General features: G+C 39.9%; 1 protein-coding gene across 1 annotated transcript in view; it reads left to right on the top strand.

Moving 5' to 3' along the window:
- Positions 1-15,222, top strand: part of shisa9a (shisa family member 9a) — a 57,734-nt gene that overhangs the window by 35,083 nt on the left and 7,429 nt on the right. Inside the window, exon 3 of the mRNA XM_086302998.1 lies at positions 8,713-8,898. Within this exon, the coding sequence (XP_086159124.1) occupies positions 8,713-8,898 (186 nt within the window). The remainder of the gene's footprint in view (positions 1-8,712; positions 8,899-15,222) is intronic.

The following is a 15,222-nucleotide window of genomic DNA, read 5'->3' as shown; positions in this document are numbered from 1 at the left end:
TTAATTATTGCTAAATAACAAAACAGTGCTAGATATCTCTTCTACTGACACCCCCAAAGTGTAGCTAAATTCATCTTCATGTACGCTGGCAGAAAGCAGGCCTTTATCTATGGTTATAAAAAGGGGCGTTTGAAGGAAAACACAAGTGTAAAATATTCAAAAATTTAATTTAAAAAAGGTCAAAAGCACAGCAGCAAATACCTTACGTGATTCATGGCTCCAGTGTATGCTTTCATTCCACATATGATTTTTTAGACAGCGTTTTACAGAAAGATATATTTCACTAACCTTTTCTTTTCCTCACACACACAGGGTAGTAGCACATGGCAGCAGCAAGGCATTTCTGTGTTCTTTTGGTCAATAGCGAGCCACCTACAACAGAACACCAGTGAAATGAATAGGGAAGCATATGTTTTCTGTTATTGTTACTAGAGTAAAAGCTCCGGGAGAGGATTACATCCCCATACAGGATTATGTCCAAAGTCAACAATAAATACTTTCATTAGCATCCAAATTGGCTACTTCAGACACCACAGAGGGTTTTTAGTTATTTATTTATTTGCATCATGACAGTGGGAAGACTTGCCAATTGTACAATAATTCATTTCCCAGTGTAAAAGTAAAAGGTAGGTTCGAGACTAAATCGCAGTCTGCTATTTTAGTCCAAATAAAAAGACCTACTTTTTCTTTTAAAAGTAAAATGTAGTTAAAATGTAACCATTTAAAGCATAAAAGCCCTCTCGAATCTTCCATTTTCACTGTATAAATTGGTCAAATAACGGGCTGTTAACTCATTAAAAGGTCATTGATTGTGGTTGCAGTTTATTCAGCATGTCCTCTGGATTTCCTACTAATTGCACTCAAACTGCAGATTTTGCAATCAACTGTGACCACGTCTGCTACATGCACATGCAATTTACCAGTTTACCCCCTTGGTAAAATGGGTATAAAATAGTTTTCTTCCACTGGCACCACCATCATTCTAATCTTTCTGCTCTTAGATAAACATACTTTTTCTCCTGGCCTTTTTCGTAATCTCTAATATCCTCTATTTGTGCTTGAGGGAACTTTAACATCAATTTTTCATATATCTATCTTTTTCAAGACTCACTGAATTTTCCAAATAGTTGTGAGTCGATTCAGTAAAAATACTGCAAGATTTTTTCCTAATTTACACTATTGATTCCCAACTGCATCTGATTTATTCTCATTTCTTTGTATGTTTTGGTTGCTGTAGCATTTGGTAAATCTCTGAGCAGCAGGGGAGAGGAAAGAAAACTGGCTGTCACTGGTAGTAAAAGTCTGTCGTGACCTCTGAGAATCAGTTTGCTTTGGATCAGCTTGGTGAAGCACTGTGACCACACCACCAGACTCCCACTGCATCCCCTTTTATCATCCTGACAGACATCCCGGTGACAGCTGTCAGTCATCCTGGTGAATGGGCTCACGGTGTGGTGTCACCTGGGTGCCTCGTTTGTTTCTGAAGTTCATGTGTGTGTTCTTTTTCACTAAGATCATAAAGATGAGAGGGTTTGATTGTGATGCATGCTGGTTCACAGTAAACTAGGGGAGAATAATAATGGGATCTATCACAGCAGCACTGTATAATAGATAATGTTTATTTATTCATTTTCTTGAATGAGGCAAGGTTGCTCCCTATAAAGGCAGACATTTTCTTGTAAGTAAACAGTCATAATGATGAAATCCTGATGCAAGTTTCCATCCCTGAGCCTGGTTTGGAGACAGGTTTAATTTCTCTTAAAAGACTTTATGGGATGGCAGTGGAAATGCTAGAGAATCATCCTGTTTTAAAGAGCTCTGTCAAGTTAATCCTGCTGTCACTCCTTTAGTTTGTACACAGCAAATAGGAACTATTAATAATTACTTCTGCAAGCGTCAGTTCCCAAATTAATAAAAAAATATGGTGAATGATGCTGTTGTTGCTGCCACAGTTCAACTGAAAGTAACAACAATTAATCATATGTGCAGTCATGCAAACTCACGATAAGACCTGTTCCTTCCTTGGATTAACCCCACAAACGGCGATAGGGAGATTAATTAATGCTACTATTATCCCAATTTCCTCTCAGACTCCCAGGTTACTTGCGGTTGCAAGAATTTCCAAAAGTAAAATGGGAGGCTGTGGAACCAACTCCCAGTTAGGTATGAAGAGAGAGACACCCACTCTTACTTTTAAGCTCAAGCTTAAAATTTACATTTTGATGAAGCTTGTAGTTAAGGCTGGATCACGTGATTGTGAATCATCCCTTAAAGCTTTTTATACCCACCACATGATGCTTTGCGAATGGTACCTTGACATTAAAGTGACTTCACCGTGCCTGCCGGTGTTTCTCAGCTGTGCGCCTCTCAATTTTTGTCACCTGGCTTGAGCTGAGATGAAGTCACTAATAATAGTTTACCACCACTTTAAGGATATATCAGTAAAGAAGCAGAGAGACACAGATTATACAGAGGAAGATTTTTCAACACTTTGAAAAGATGTCAAAGCTTTATTTCCAGCTTTGACTTCTTCACTTACTATAACAGTGCAACACCTATTGTTACTTCAGCAGCTACCTGAGCCATAACAGCGAGCATGAATGGATGTGCATTAGGGCTGGGCCATATCATACCGTTCACGGTAATACCGGTATAATGTTGGGCAACGATAAGAAAATGAAATATCGCGATAGAATATGGGTAAAACGCGCATGCGCAGTGCCTTTGTTTTCATACACACATGGCGGAAAAAGCATGGCGGCAACGCAGAATGAGAAGGGTGAAAGCGGGTCGTTGAATGAAACGGATGAACCAGAATTGGTTTGTAAAAGTGCTGCAACTTCAGTGGTGTGGAACTGGTTTGGCTTTCGTCCATCAGATACACAACAAAGCACTATTTTTGGTAGAGCATGCTAGCGGGCCGTCGTTATTACCGTCCTTTGATTTTTCTGAAAATCAACAGTGCCCCTTATAATCCCGTGTGCCTTATGTATGAATTCTGGTTGTGTTTACTGACCTCGAAACGATTTTATGTGGTACACGGCGCTTGAAAATCTGTCAAATGTTTCAGTACAACTTTGCTAAGCTACGAACTCGCACTGCTTGATGGATTGTCGGAGCATTACGGCTATCGTAGGCGGGAGCCTCGCGGAGTGATACGTACGGTGCTTCAACATAATATTACCGTATTGTGTGTGTATAACGTCTTTTTAAGTTTTGTGGATATTATACATGGTTATGCTGAGGATGTGTCAGCCAATTTCCACTGGAAATGCCTTTTGGTTAAACTGTCAGCAAGGAATTTGCATTTGCACTGTTACATTTTTATATAACTTTAATGCACATGAAAAACAGCTGCTTGTTTAAGGGAAAAGACATTGATGGGGGGTTTTTTTTTGCACTAATAAAGTTGTGGAGTTGTAAAATATGTTGTCTAGTGTCAATTATATCATCAGTTATATCGTTATCGCACATTTTCAAATGTATATCGTGATAGATATTTTTGGTCATATCGGCCTGCTCTGATGTGCATGTGTGATGGCGTTACTGGCAGCACGTGAAGCAACCAATGCTGCAGATATACTGGGGCCATAAGTTATGCCACGGCATTTTCCATGATGCACTAAGCACTTCAGAGAGAGACACTACTGAATGTCTGCTCTCTCCCTTACTTTGTGTTTTGTCCTGCGTGCTCTGAATTTTCATCCTTTCCCCTCATCCTCCAGCCGTTTGTGGCAGATGGCTGCACCTCCCTGTTCTGGTTTCTGTTAAAAGGGAGTTCTTCTTCCACACTGTTGCCAAGTGCTTACTTATAGGGGATTGTCTGAGGGTTCGGGTTCTCTTTGTAATATTTTAAGGTCTTTATCTTACAATATAAAGCCACTTGAGGCAGATGTTGTTAAATGGCAGCATATATAAATAAAAATTAAATTTGAGTAAACCAAAGCGTTTACATACAATCACAATTTTAGAAGGGCATGACTGTTTCATGGAGCTGAATGAGCTCATGGCAGAGGGTAGGTGCACCTGTGCTTTGATGGGGTATTGAATTTTACAAATGTGCTCCTCAGCTAGACAAAATCCATTATGAAATGAGAAAATTGTTGACCCCAGCCATTTTGGCCTCACATGAAAAATAAAACAGCCTACCAGCTTTTATCTTGAGAGAGAGAGAGCGAGCGCTTCGGGATCATAACTCAGTTCTTCGCTGCTGTTTCTTCCTTAGTCATGGTTGTCTCTCTCCTTCTCTTCCTCACAGTTTACCCCTCCCGCCCAACACAGCCTCACTTTTTGCAGTGAAAGTCATCTCGCCTTAAGTGAACCCGCATTGCCAAACCGTTACAGTAAATCCCAAAGTATTTAACCGACAAGCGCATCATCGTCATCTGTGTATTTGGCAAGTCCAATAAATTTCTCAGAAAATGACTCAACCTTGCATTTTCCAGGCCGCTGTTATCTATCCAAACTAGGATGTGGGTCCATGTTTCATTTCACACAACACCGTGGGACATTTCATCACATCAAGGAATCTCGTGTCTCAGTCTTTTCTACAACGCCTCACACTGGCTCTCACTTTGATGCTCTTTTTAATTGTCTCCACTCTCGCCGTACCTTGTCAGTCACAGTGTCTGTTAAGAGTGCGTGCGGTTTGAGCCTGCGCCAGGGCTTAAGTGTTTAATTAGTAACAAGAGAACTTGCTTCGCTTTGACAATTGAGCTGTGCAGATTTTAAGGACTTTGAGCTCACCCTGTGACTCGAAACCTCGGCGACGAGATGAAACAGGGAGAAAATGACTCGAGGAAATCGATGTTGTCGGGCTGAGGCTTCACAGTTTCCCCACCTCAGTTTGCCATCTGTATGAACACCTTTAAGAGGTGCTAAAAGAAAAGCGAGAGGGGGACTTGGGAATATCTGTCATGATTAGGCTGTGTGCAGGCAGGATGAGGACCGAAACGCAAACTCACGGGAAAACAGGACTGAACACAAAATATAGCTTTATTGCTGACAGAAGATAAAGGCGATACAAAATAATATGAAACTAAACTGGGAAGTTCCAAAGGAACTGACTCACGAGGAAACACACGGAGAGAGAGAGCACAAGGAGAGCACGGACATAACCGCCTGGGGAAAACATGGAATAAAACACAAGGAGGGGAAACGAGGGCTCACAGATACATAGAGGGGCACACAGGGGGTAATCAAATAAGGAACATCTTAACAGAACAACCTAGGAACCAAGGCATAAATACAAAACACACGAAAACTAAGAATACTGGGCCAATATGGCCCAGGACCATGACAATATCCATGTTTTCCTTGTCTGTTTGCCCTGTATTTTTTACCTTAATGATTTCCTTTTTTTGTCTAGCTTCTTTCGATATTTACAAACCATCCTCATATCTCTGTCAGCATTGTTTGAGACGTTTTCTCTCTTTTCTCCTCACGTATCCTCTCCATTTTCCGCATTTCACTTTTTCCACTCTAATTCCTCACTCTTGCTCTCTTGTCTCGTAACGTTTACTTTCCTTCTCAAATTATCAAGTGACAGCATTGGGGCTTTTAAGAGAATGTATTCACTTAGTAAGTATACCTTTGACTTCAGTAACAGGAATTTGCAATTATCTGTCAGGCTCAGTGCAGCGAGAGAACAATTCCCACATTGTGTTTTAACATTCGGCTGCAGTTTAAAGTCAGACTGTGCAGCTCTGGTAGAGCAGTTGCCCATTTCTCAACCCACTGCACATCTTCTGAAATCTAATTATCACTTATTTAATTAGAGGAAGACATTACAGTTAGCCAATTCTGCAATACTGTAATTAATATAAGACATCTGCTACTTCCTACACCATAAGCATTAAGCAATAAATAAATAAATAAGGGAAATGCAGTCACATGCTTCTGTGCAATATAGCAATAGCGAGATGAAGTGCTAAAAGTTGCCCCAGGATTTATGAAGAGATTAGTGAGTCATACTTAACTGAAAGTAACCAGACAAATTGTTAAATTGAAGCTAATTAAAGGTAATGGATAAATGTTTAATTTGGCCGACTAAATATAAGGGATATGTAGTTGGCTGAAAATAATGGATAAATGGTTGAAATTTGAAACACTTAAAATAATAATATGCAATTGAGCGAATGACTAAACATAAAAAAGCCTTAAAAACATCGACATACAATGACTTTCTCTGTATTCAACACAGTTTACATGCTGGAAAAGAGTAGGATGAAGTTTGCTTATTTGATTCTATGCCCCTTAAGACTATTCAGTCATTTACAATCAATGTTCGTTGATATACAATCAGATAATATACATGTATAACTATAGACACACATATAATACACACACAAAAAAAATATAAATAAACCAAAACAACAAAACTACATTTTTACATCAAGCTATAAACCGTGTGATTAACACTCCTCTTAATCCCTGTATTTGTTAAAATAATCTCTTTATATTTGTTTTTTAAACTGACTCTAACTGAGAATTTGTTCTTTCATGAACCTCTTTGAAATCCTCTTATTGTACTTCAAAAGTTTCTTCCCATGTTTTAGGAAATTTACTGAATTTTTCTTCCATTACTTATCTGTATTCACCCTCTGCATTATGGACGGGCCCCAGGGGTCCAGGCTGGTCCATAAAAGTGACTGAGCTACCTCAGCTGGATACAACTGAAGTGATTTGATAACTATAAGTAAAATTAAGTCTAATTAATTTTGTATTGAAAATAGGAACAGCCGTGCCCATGTTAAATATTCTGGTAATAATTGTACTAGCTTGACTGAGGAGGGCACTGATTTTGGAGCATGTGCATGTCAGACCTTGGGATGTCGTCTGGCCTTTATATAAAATATATCTCTTAGGAAGTAAAGTAGGTCATCATTAGCTCATGAGGCTCACTTAAAACTTGAGAAGAACAAATATACTATGCACTTACTGTGGGTTTATTGTTAATACATATAACTGTTCATTATGTAGTTTTAAAGGGTTTTCCAAGTTTGCTACCATGTTTACCACTATAAACATGGTAGCATTAATCTGCCCACCTTTGTTTTCCTTTGTTTTCTTTCGTAATGAAATAGCAAAGTGAGCTGAGTCTAATAGCCCCATGTCAAAGTTTGTCACTTGTCCAGTCCATCTATGACGCAGTCTAGCAAACTGATATAAAACCCGCCTAATGCTTAGTTTAGCACACTCTAACTAACACTGAGCAAATCCAGATGCGGCTCCACAGTCGATATTCCTTAGCTAGACCCACTTCTGCTAACTATAACTCTAAAATGTCTGTGTTATAAACAAAGAACAAAAAATGCTGTTCTGTTGGCTGCAAAAGCATCCCATTAGAACTGATGCCTGTTGCTTTCGAAGGACAACAGTTGTGCTGTGATTTCAGCTCATTTACATGTAATAAAATCACTCAGAAATCTAAAAAGAAAAGAATGTGTTATTGATGTGACTCAGGCTGCAGTCACGAAGGTGTAGAGACTGGTTAGCAACCACCTGGTGAGCACCAGTTGGTAAATCTCTGCTGATTTAGAGAATATGCTGGAGTACATGTGATCAAATGATTCTGGAGGGTTGGCATTTGAAATACAGTCAAATGATATGAAAACAGAAAAAGCTCTTTTTATGATAAAAAAAAGTCTAAAGGTACCAATAAATGCTTGATATATTTCCTTTAAGTAACTTTGCACTCACTGAAAAACTTTCAATCCTATAGTCCAACAGTCTTTCAAGCCTATAGTCAAAATCAGGAAATGGTGCTGTAGTAAATGAAAGAAATGTGACTTCACAACTTTTTGGGCTTAAGCTGTAAGAAATATATGTGTAAACTTACAGAGAAAGTTCTGGTAGCTCATTGGCCAGACTGTCTTGTTGTTATAAAACAGAACATTTTGATAAATTCACAAACACTCTCCTTTTTTTTGTTCCTTTTTAATCTTGTGGACCCGTTGTAAAAAGGAGACATTTATGTAGCAGATAGGGAAAAACAGCAACTTTTCTGTCATCCATTGTTTATCTATTGCAGACTTCTTTGAGCTAGCATGAATGGCGATGGGGGAGGTCTTTATCAGGCAAAGCTGCGAAATGTATTAAAATGCATTTTAAAGCCCAAACTTAGACCCTCATTCACATTTTCCAAATCTCTCCAGGGGGCCAGACTTGAACCTGTGCTGGGCCCATTCTGGGCCCCGAGCCTCATATTTGACACCCTTGTTCAAGACATTGAACAAGGGTGTTTAAGATCATTAAAGCAGTTCTGAGACAGACAGTTCTGAATCATGATGAGTGAGGCTACATAAAGGACCTCTGAGAGAAGTAGCACAGTCCAACTGGCAGATTTAGACTAATTCATCAGATGTGCAAAGAAAATCTCTGGACTAATAAAGACATTTTTTATTCCAGGAGGAATATTTCAGTTGTAATGGTGACATAAATGTAAGAGCGTGTCATGGAAATCTACTGGTAAAATCCCAAAAGATAGAAATGAGTGTATATTAGTTGAGAGCAAGGCACAAAATATCTCAGCCAAGAAATCATGTATTAAAAAATAATAATTTTAAAAAAGAAATTAGGTTATGTAAGTAGATTCTGGAAAATGTGAATGAGAGTTTCACCAATCATTTGACCAGCGAGGGCTCCTCTGGTGCTGGACTGGAGCTTTAAATGTTATTGTAACCTTGCGCTGTCTCATGTCCCTGTTCACAGAGGGTGGCCAGATTAACAACAACGTGGGACCGGCTTCAAACATGGGCCAGCAGCACCCTTACCCTGCCCTCGGCCAGCTGTCTCACGTCTATGAACAGCACCAGCAACAGCAACAGCTCCACCAACAGCAGCAGCAGCAACAGCAGAACAAGGATCTCAACAAGTACGCCTCTCTGAAGGCTGTAGGTGAGTGACTGCCAAGTTTCTTTTTTTTTTAGTGGAGGGGAGTTTAGATGAAGGAGAATATTTTTACAGTTTGTGGTAGGCAGTAAGCCTGATGTTGTTCTGTTGGTAACTCTTACGACTATAGCAGTGTGTAGATTAGCAGTGAAACCTAAGGCTGGGCCTGCCTTGTTAGTGGAGTCATCGTGATTCATCCCAAGTTGGCAGTGAATTTCAAGAAAAAGGAAAACCTAGGCTCCTATAAGTGACTTTTTTTGTAGTATAGTTTACTGAATGCTTTTTGAGCCCCTGAAACACAAACTCAAATAGCACCAGGTGGTTTTTTTTACTCTGGGAAGGCTCTAAACAACAGCAAGCACACTGCACACATAATTGACAGTGGTTTTTTCACTGCATCGCTAACCTGGATGTGGTGTAAGACATAAACGGCTTATACATAAATATTTTTCTCCTGCTTACTGGGGATTTATTTAATGGGAAATTTACACCATAGCTACGCCGCAACCTCAAATTTCTTTTGAAATCGTATGCCGTGCACCTCCCTAGAAATGTAACTACACTTCAGGTCAGTCCGCAACTACTGTGACTGATCTGTTCAGTGTTGTTAATGCCTTCTGTGCATATCCAGCAACTTTTTCGCCACTGTTTTTGAATTTATCAGTGACAGAATAACAATCGGCACCTTAGTATAAGGAATAATAATCATAGCATCAATGTAGGGACTGAAAAATCTCAGCAAATTCCTGGATTTAGAATTCCAAAGCTATTACAATGGACAAGAGGAAATGTAGCCTATAGATTTACCAGTTTAAGCAAACGTATTATACAAAAATATCACATAAAAACAGTGGCTCACATCCTTAGTGGTGTTGTGCAAAAAAATCCATGTTTAGCACAACACCACCAATGATGTGAGCCACTCACACAGGTACAGTAATGTCATAGGCTCTGCAAAAGTTTAGAACTTAAAGGGGAATAAATATAGTCATCTTCTATTCCACGTGTTCCTTGTTGGACTCTACAAGATGGGAACATCCTCACAGTTTAAGTTCCCAGTTCAAAATAATCCTTATTTACCTTTTAGAGGGCTTCGGGCAGCCTCCCCATTGTCTAAAATCAGTTTCCCTCCCCCTCACTTTAAGATGACCTTCTCCTGATGCTGGCCGTGTTTAATATCAGCATTTTATATTTTAAATGACAGTGGATACACTTTCACGCATGCAACCAAATCCAGTGAGTCAGCGGCTGTAGCAGCTGATCTAAAGTTGCCTCATCACCATACGTTCTTTGGCAGTCACATTGCTATTTCATAATCTGAATTCATTCGAGGCCGACACGCAAGTGCTTCCAGCGAGCGTTTGTCAGCTTGTTTATGCTAGACAGGTACTCTGCCTTCACTAGATTCAGAATTCAGCCCACTCACGACAGATACAATCTACAAATGCATCTAGATGTCTGTGTAAACAGCTACGGGATGCTATTTGTCTGCATTCGCTCCCTTTTATTTGAAAAATGACCGGATAGATCGTGTTTTGTTCTTTTTTTTTTTGAAAAGCCTATCTGTCCAGCATGTCCAGCAGCACAAAGTAAAACTGATTGTGATGACAAATGCATCCTGTATTGTCAGTGGTATTCCCTACACTACTGTGGCCCTGACTCATCTCCAGACATGTTACAGTAATAGATTATCCTGCTTGTTTGTGCTGAGTAATACTTTGTGCCCCTGAAGCAAGAAGAAGACGTGTCATTATTATGGTAGCAGTATATGTAACTGCCAGCGAAATTGACAACAGAGAAAGACTTGAATGAGCAATGAATACCAAGCGGTAAATGAACGCATCATTTTTAAGCTTAAAGGATTACACCAATAAAAGCACAGGAGTGAAAATAGTGGTTAATGCTGTCATGCCTGAGTCCTGAACTTGGCAACTTTATTGTTTGATGGTCTATTTTTATAATTCCCAGAGAAGTGGCCGAATATAGACATCAGAGAATGCCTAGATATTTTCAGCACAGCCACAGTTGTGTTTGATTGCAGGAAATTGTTCAGTTATCTAAAACGCCAGCAGAAAACATCTTGGTGTCAGTCTGCGAGAATCCAACCATTCTTTCTTAACTCAAAATTTCGTGCCAATATTCAACGAGGAATAAAAATTCATCAGACAAGCCAATTTCCCCTGAACACATCCGTGCACTGCAACTGCAAACTGTGCTGCAGTTTGAGTGCAGCATACAAACCCACTGTTTCTCAAAAAGTTTTTTCCTTCGTCTTACTGCACACAAACCCAACAGATGGATGCAACACATGCTCTGGGGATTGTGCGCGGCATTGTGGGAAATGAACGAAATCTCTATCTGTTGGGAAAACAGATGAGGCAGGTACAAGAGAATTCTAGCAGTGTTATGGAAATTTATGCTATAAGAATACAAACTAAAAAAACTGGTTTTAAAACTGTTTCCTTGGAAATGTTAAAAATAAATGTAAAAAAAAAAAAAGCGGCCTAAAGACATTCAGCCTGCATCTATATCCTGTAAGTCCAACATTAAGAGATGACCAATACCCAAGCATTTGTATTGTGAATAGTAAATTTTATTTTGTTTTCTCCATTAAGAATTATTCCTACCAGAGAGGCTGGTCTGACTCGTTCAGAGCCTGCTGATCTACTTGAATCTTTAGGGAATGGTCTGCAAAAGAGAAAATATCCAGTGAGCAGCAGTTCTCTGGGCTTGTTGATGCTAGAAGTCAGAGGAGAAAGGCCAGACTGCTTTGAGCTGATAGCAAGTGTCTGTTGGTGTCACTGTGCTTTGATACCCATTGTTTCCAACTGTGCAAGAATGGTTTGCTGAACAAAGCAAGCTTTCGCTGTAGTCATTTACCGTGTGACCAATATAGCCTCACCACGTTCAACCAGCGCATATAGTATATGTAAAGCCCAAGAGCAGGTGCACAAATTGTGGTCCATTTGCGAACCCTAGCTGTCAGTGCAGCATATATGCTTACTTTTTAAAAGGGGCCATTAGTCCATGGCGCTATAGTGCTGGGCTCACCTTAAATGAGTCATATGGATCTGCCCAGTTCTATCCCCACTAGCCGCAGGGTGGGCTATAGAGGTCTAGTACTATGTGGATCAGGCATCGATCAGGGGCAGAGGCCTTGCCCGTTTAATCCCCAGCTGCCAGAACTGGTAGACAAAAGTGGTTCTGATGGGGGGAGTTTCTACAAAAATGTAGCATTTTATGAATCTATTGCAAGTCCAAATCAATTTATGATTCATTTAATACACATCCAGTTGGCAAATCTAATAAAGGTCTTGCATGGTCTCTACCTTAAAATATAAAGCACCTTCAGGCAACTGCTGTTTTGATTTGACATTAAAAATAAATAACGCCAAAATATAAATAAAACTGAATTGAATTAAACAGAGGATACACAATATAAGTTACTTTGTCTATCCTCTGCCGCTTTGCCGCTGTAACTACAAATCTACAGCCATTTCACATCTGCAAGCTGCTTTGTAACCCACCTTCATCCTAGCCCCCATATTCATGCTGTTCCTGATGTAATCAATGCGATACTTGTTGTTATTCCTGCTCGTTTCGGCCGGAGTGTCTTAATATTCCTGTCTTCTGCAGCTTTTTGTGGTAACACAGAAATCTTGTCACATATAAACTATTACAGATGTCAAAATTAATAAATAAATCATTTTACAAACTGAAAGGTCCTGATGACGTTTTTTAAAAGTCTTTTTTAAAAAGTATTAAAACTATATGTGCTACATGTTCAGTAAAGGTTCTGGGTTTAAACCTCTCATCAGCCAGGTTTTCTGTGTGGAAGTTGCATGTTTACCCTATTTGTGCAGGGGTCCAAATCCTCATGCTTCCTTCCAAATTCCAAAGACATACATATTAGGTTGACTGGTTACTCTGAACTGAGTGCGGGGTGACTATGACCATGAATGGTTGCCTTTTTAGTCCTATTAAGGACTTGGAAACCTGTCCAGGGTGGAGATGGGTGGCTGTAGTTGAGGAGGTAGAGCAGGTCGTCCACTAATCGGAAGACCGGTGCTTCAATCTGCTCCAGTCCGCATGGTGAAGTATACTTGCGCAAAATACTGAACCCCAAGTTGGGATGTGAATGCTAGACAGAAACCACTGCATGAATTTGTGTGAATGTTGTATGCATTATATAAGAACCAGTCCACATTAGCCCATTCACTATATCCCATTCCAGTATATCACGGCAGAGAACTTTAACTACAAACAGAAAAGGTTGACACAAACATCAGCGTTCAGTGTCAAACTTGTTGTAGAAGATAGGAGGCAGTTACGTGGTGTTTTATAAGAAACACAATGCAGAACTCAGCAGGATTCTCTGGCTTTTTATCTTTAATGAAAGCACGGATCTGGGTGCATTTTGGATTTGACAGCTTAAGAATTAGCTTTGCAAAATGAAATGTCATCACCCAAAGGCTAATACGACTCCAGCACTAATAAACAAGACTGGCCAACCAGCACACACTGGCACGCTTTACAAAACTTCCAGCCAGCTCTGTTCAGCCAAAGGAAATAACTCTGCCCACAGTTAGTCGTAATGACATCCGCCAGCAGTTGGGGATCATTTTTTTTCTTTTTTTCTTGGAACAGAAGCAGTTGTTTTCCTGTGATTGAGAGATGATACACTGCTTTACTATACTGTAACTTTTTTTGATTTGAAAGTTGGGGTATGTAATCCTTTTTTATTGTTGGCATGTACAAGAAAACTTCACACTTTTCCTGTTTAGGTTTCCAACTATAACTTCATTGATTTTATGATCTCTATGGTGAATTGTTTTTCTAAGGAAGTATTAACTCTCAGCAAGTTGACTTTTTTAATGTACTGACACGGTCTGAAAGCAGTGACAGCCTGTGGGCCATAAAATCAATATGAAAAGCTGTGCAGCATGGCTCTCAAATTGTCTGGAGGTAACATAAAGTTTCATCATTTAAGTTAATGTGATAAAATGTACAAAACTACTCATGAGGTTCATTAACAATAAGCACTTTTATTTTATTTGGGTTTTTACAAGCCTCTTTTTACTTTTCTTCACTCACACCCTCCTCCAGTACCTTTCTGTAGCCGTCGTACTCGTCCCTCCCACCGCTCCCATTTTCCCATGAACTCCGTTTTCTTCTTTATATCAGTCCCTTTATCAGCCATCTCCTGCCCTCTGCATTTTTATCTCATCTTTGCTTTTTGCTTCTTTTGTCTTTCTTTCCCATTATCTCTTCTTCACCCTGACTCCACCCCACCCTCAATTCATCAAGCTCCATATCGCTCCTTAAAGAACCATTGGGCTGTTAATCTTGATCCTCCTTTACAGGGGCTCATATTTGATTCCATTTCTATAATTGAACGGAGGTCTCTTCCCTTCAGGCTCATGGTTGACTGACAGTTTTCCATTTTCCAAGTGGTATTCAAAGATTCACCTATGAAATGATTGGAAACCTGTACACACAGGCACCCAGGATTCCAGGAGGCAAAATGCCATTACCTTGAGTTCAGTGATGGGAAATTGACACACAAGCTATGAAAAATGCATGTGAGGGGGAATAACAGAGACAAAAAGAAAATGTGCAAGTGGCAATCTCGAAGGCTGAAACACAAAACGGCAGAAATGACAAACACTGTTTTTGCTAAAGTGGACACACAGCTGGCCCTAAAAGTAAATCAGTCAGCATAACCTTGATATTAAAATACACGGAGGTTAATCAATCTAATCTAAATCTGACCCCTTCAAACACCAAGATGGTGAGTGGTCCACAAACTAGTAAAGTGTAAAGTGAGCTTGTTAGTCCCCATAGGGAAATAGTTCCTCTGCATTTAACCCATTCACCCAGTGAAGCAGTGGGCAGCCACCAGTGCAGCGCCCGGGGGAGCAGTGTGCAGGGACGGTACCTTGCTCAGGGGTACCTCAGGGTAGCCGTTCAGTGGAGTCGAATCCCCGACCTTCCGATCATTCCGATCATGGGGCCACCACGCTACCTACTGAGCTATCCTAGTTGCATCCAAGCTAGAGATAGGAAATAAATGTCAGCAAAAGAAATCTGAATAGCTAAATTATTCTCCTCTGATACATGTTCTGGTGTGCTCACTAACTGGAAATGGAACTAGGTCTTAAGCACTACTTTCCCAGCATCCCCCATAACAGCCTTTCCTCTTGTTCTTTAATTGCTTCTGCCATTTTAATGGCCGATGATCCAGTTGAGAAGGCCCTCACCTGTCAATCAATAGCCATCTCCACTGTCCCTCTGTGCATCTCTATAAGGTCACTTTATTGAGTTCTAACA

The sequence above is a fragment of the Aulonocara sp. 'chitande type north' Nkhata Bay genome, linkage group LG8 (genome assembly GCF_057382095.1).
Source record: "Aulonocara sp. 'chitande type north' Nkhata Bay isolate Kocher_YH1m ecotype deep benthic linkage group LG8, A_spYH_male_GT1.1, whole genome shotgun sequence".
Taxonomy (NCBI): Eukaryota; Metazoa; Chordata; class Actinopteri; order Cichliformes; family Cichlidae; genus Aulonocara; species Aulonocara sp. 'chitande type north' Nkhata Bay.
Note: the sequence above shows the minus strand (reverse complement) of the source record. Positions and strands in the feature narration are given on the sequence as shown.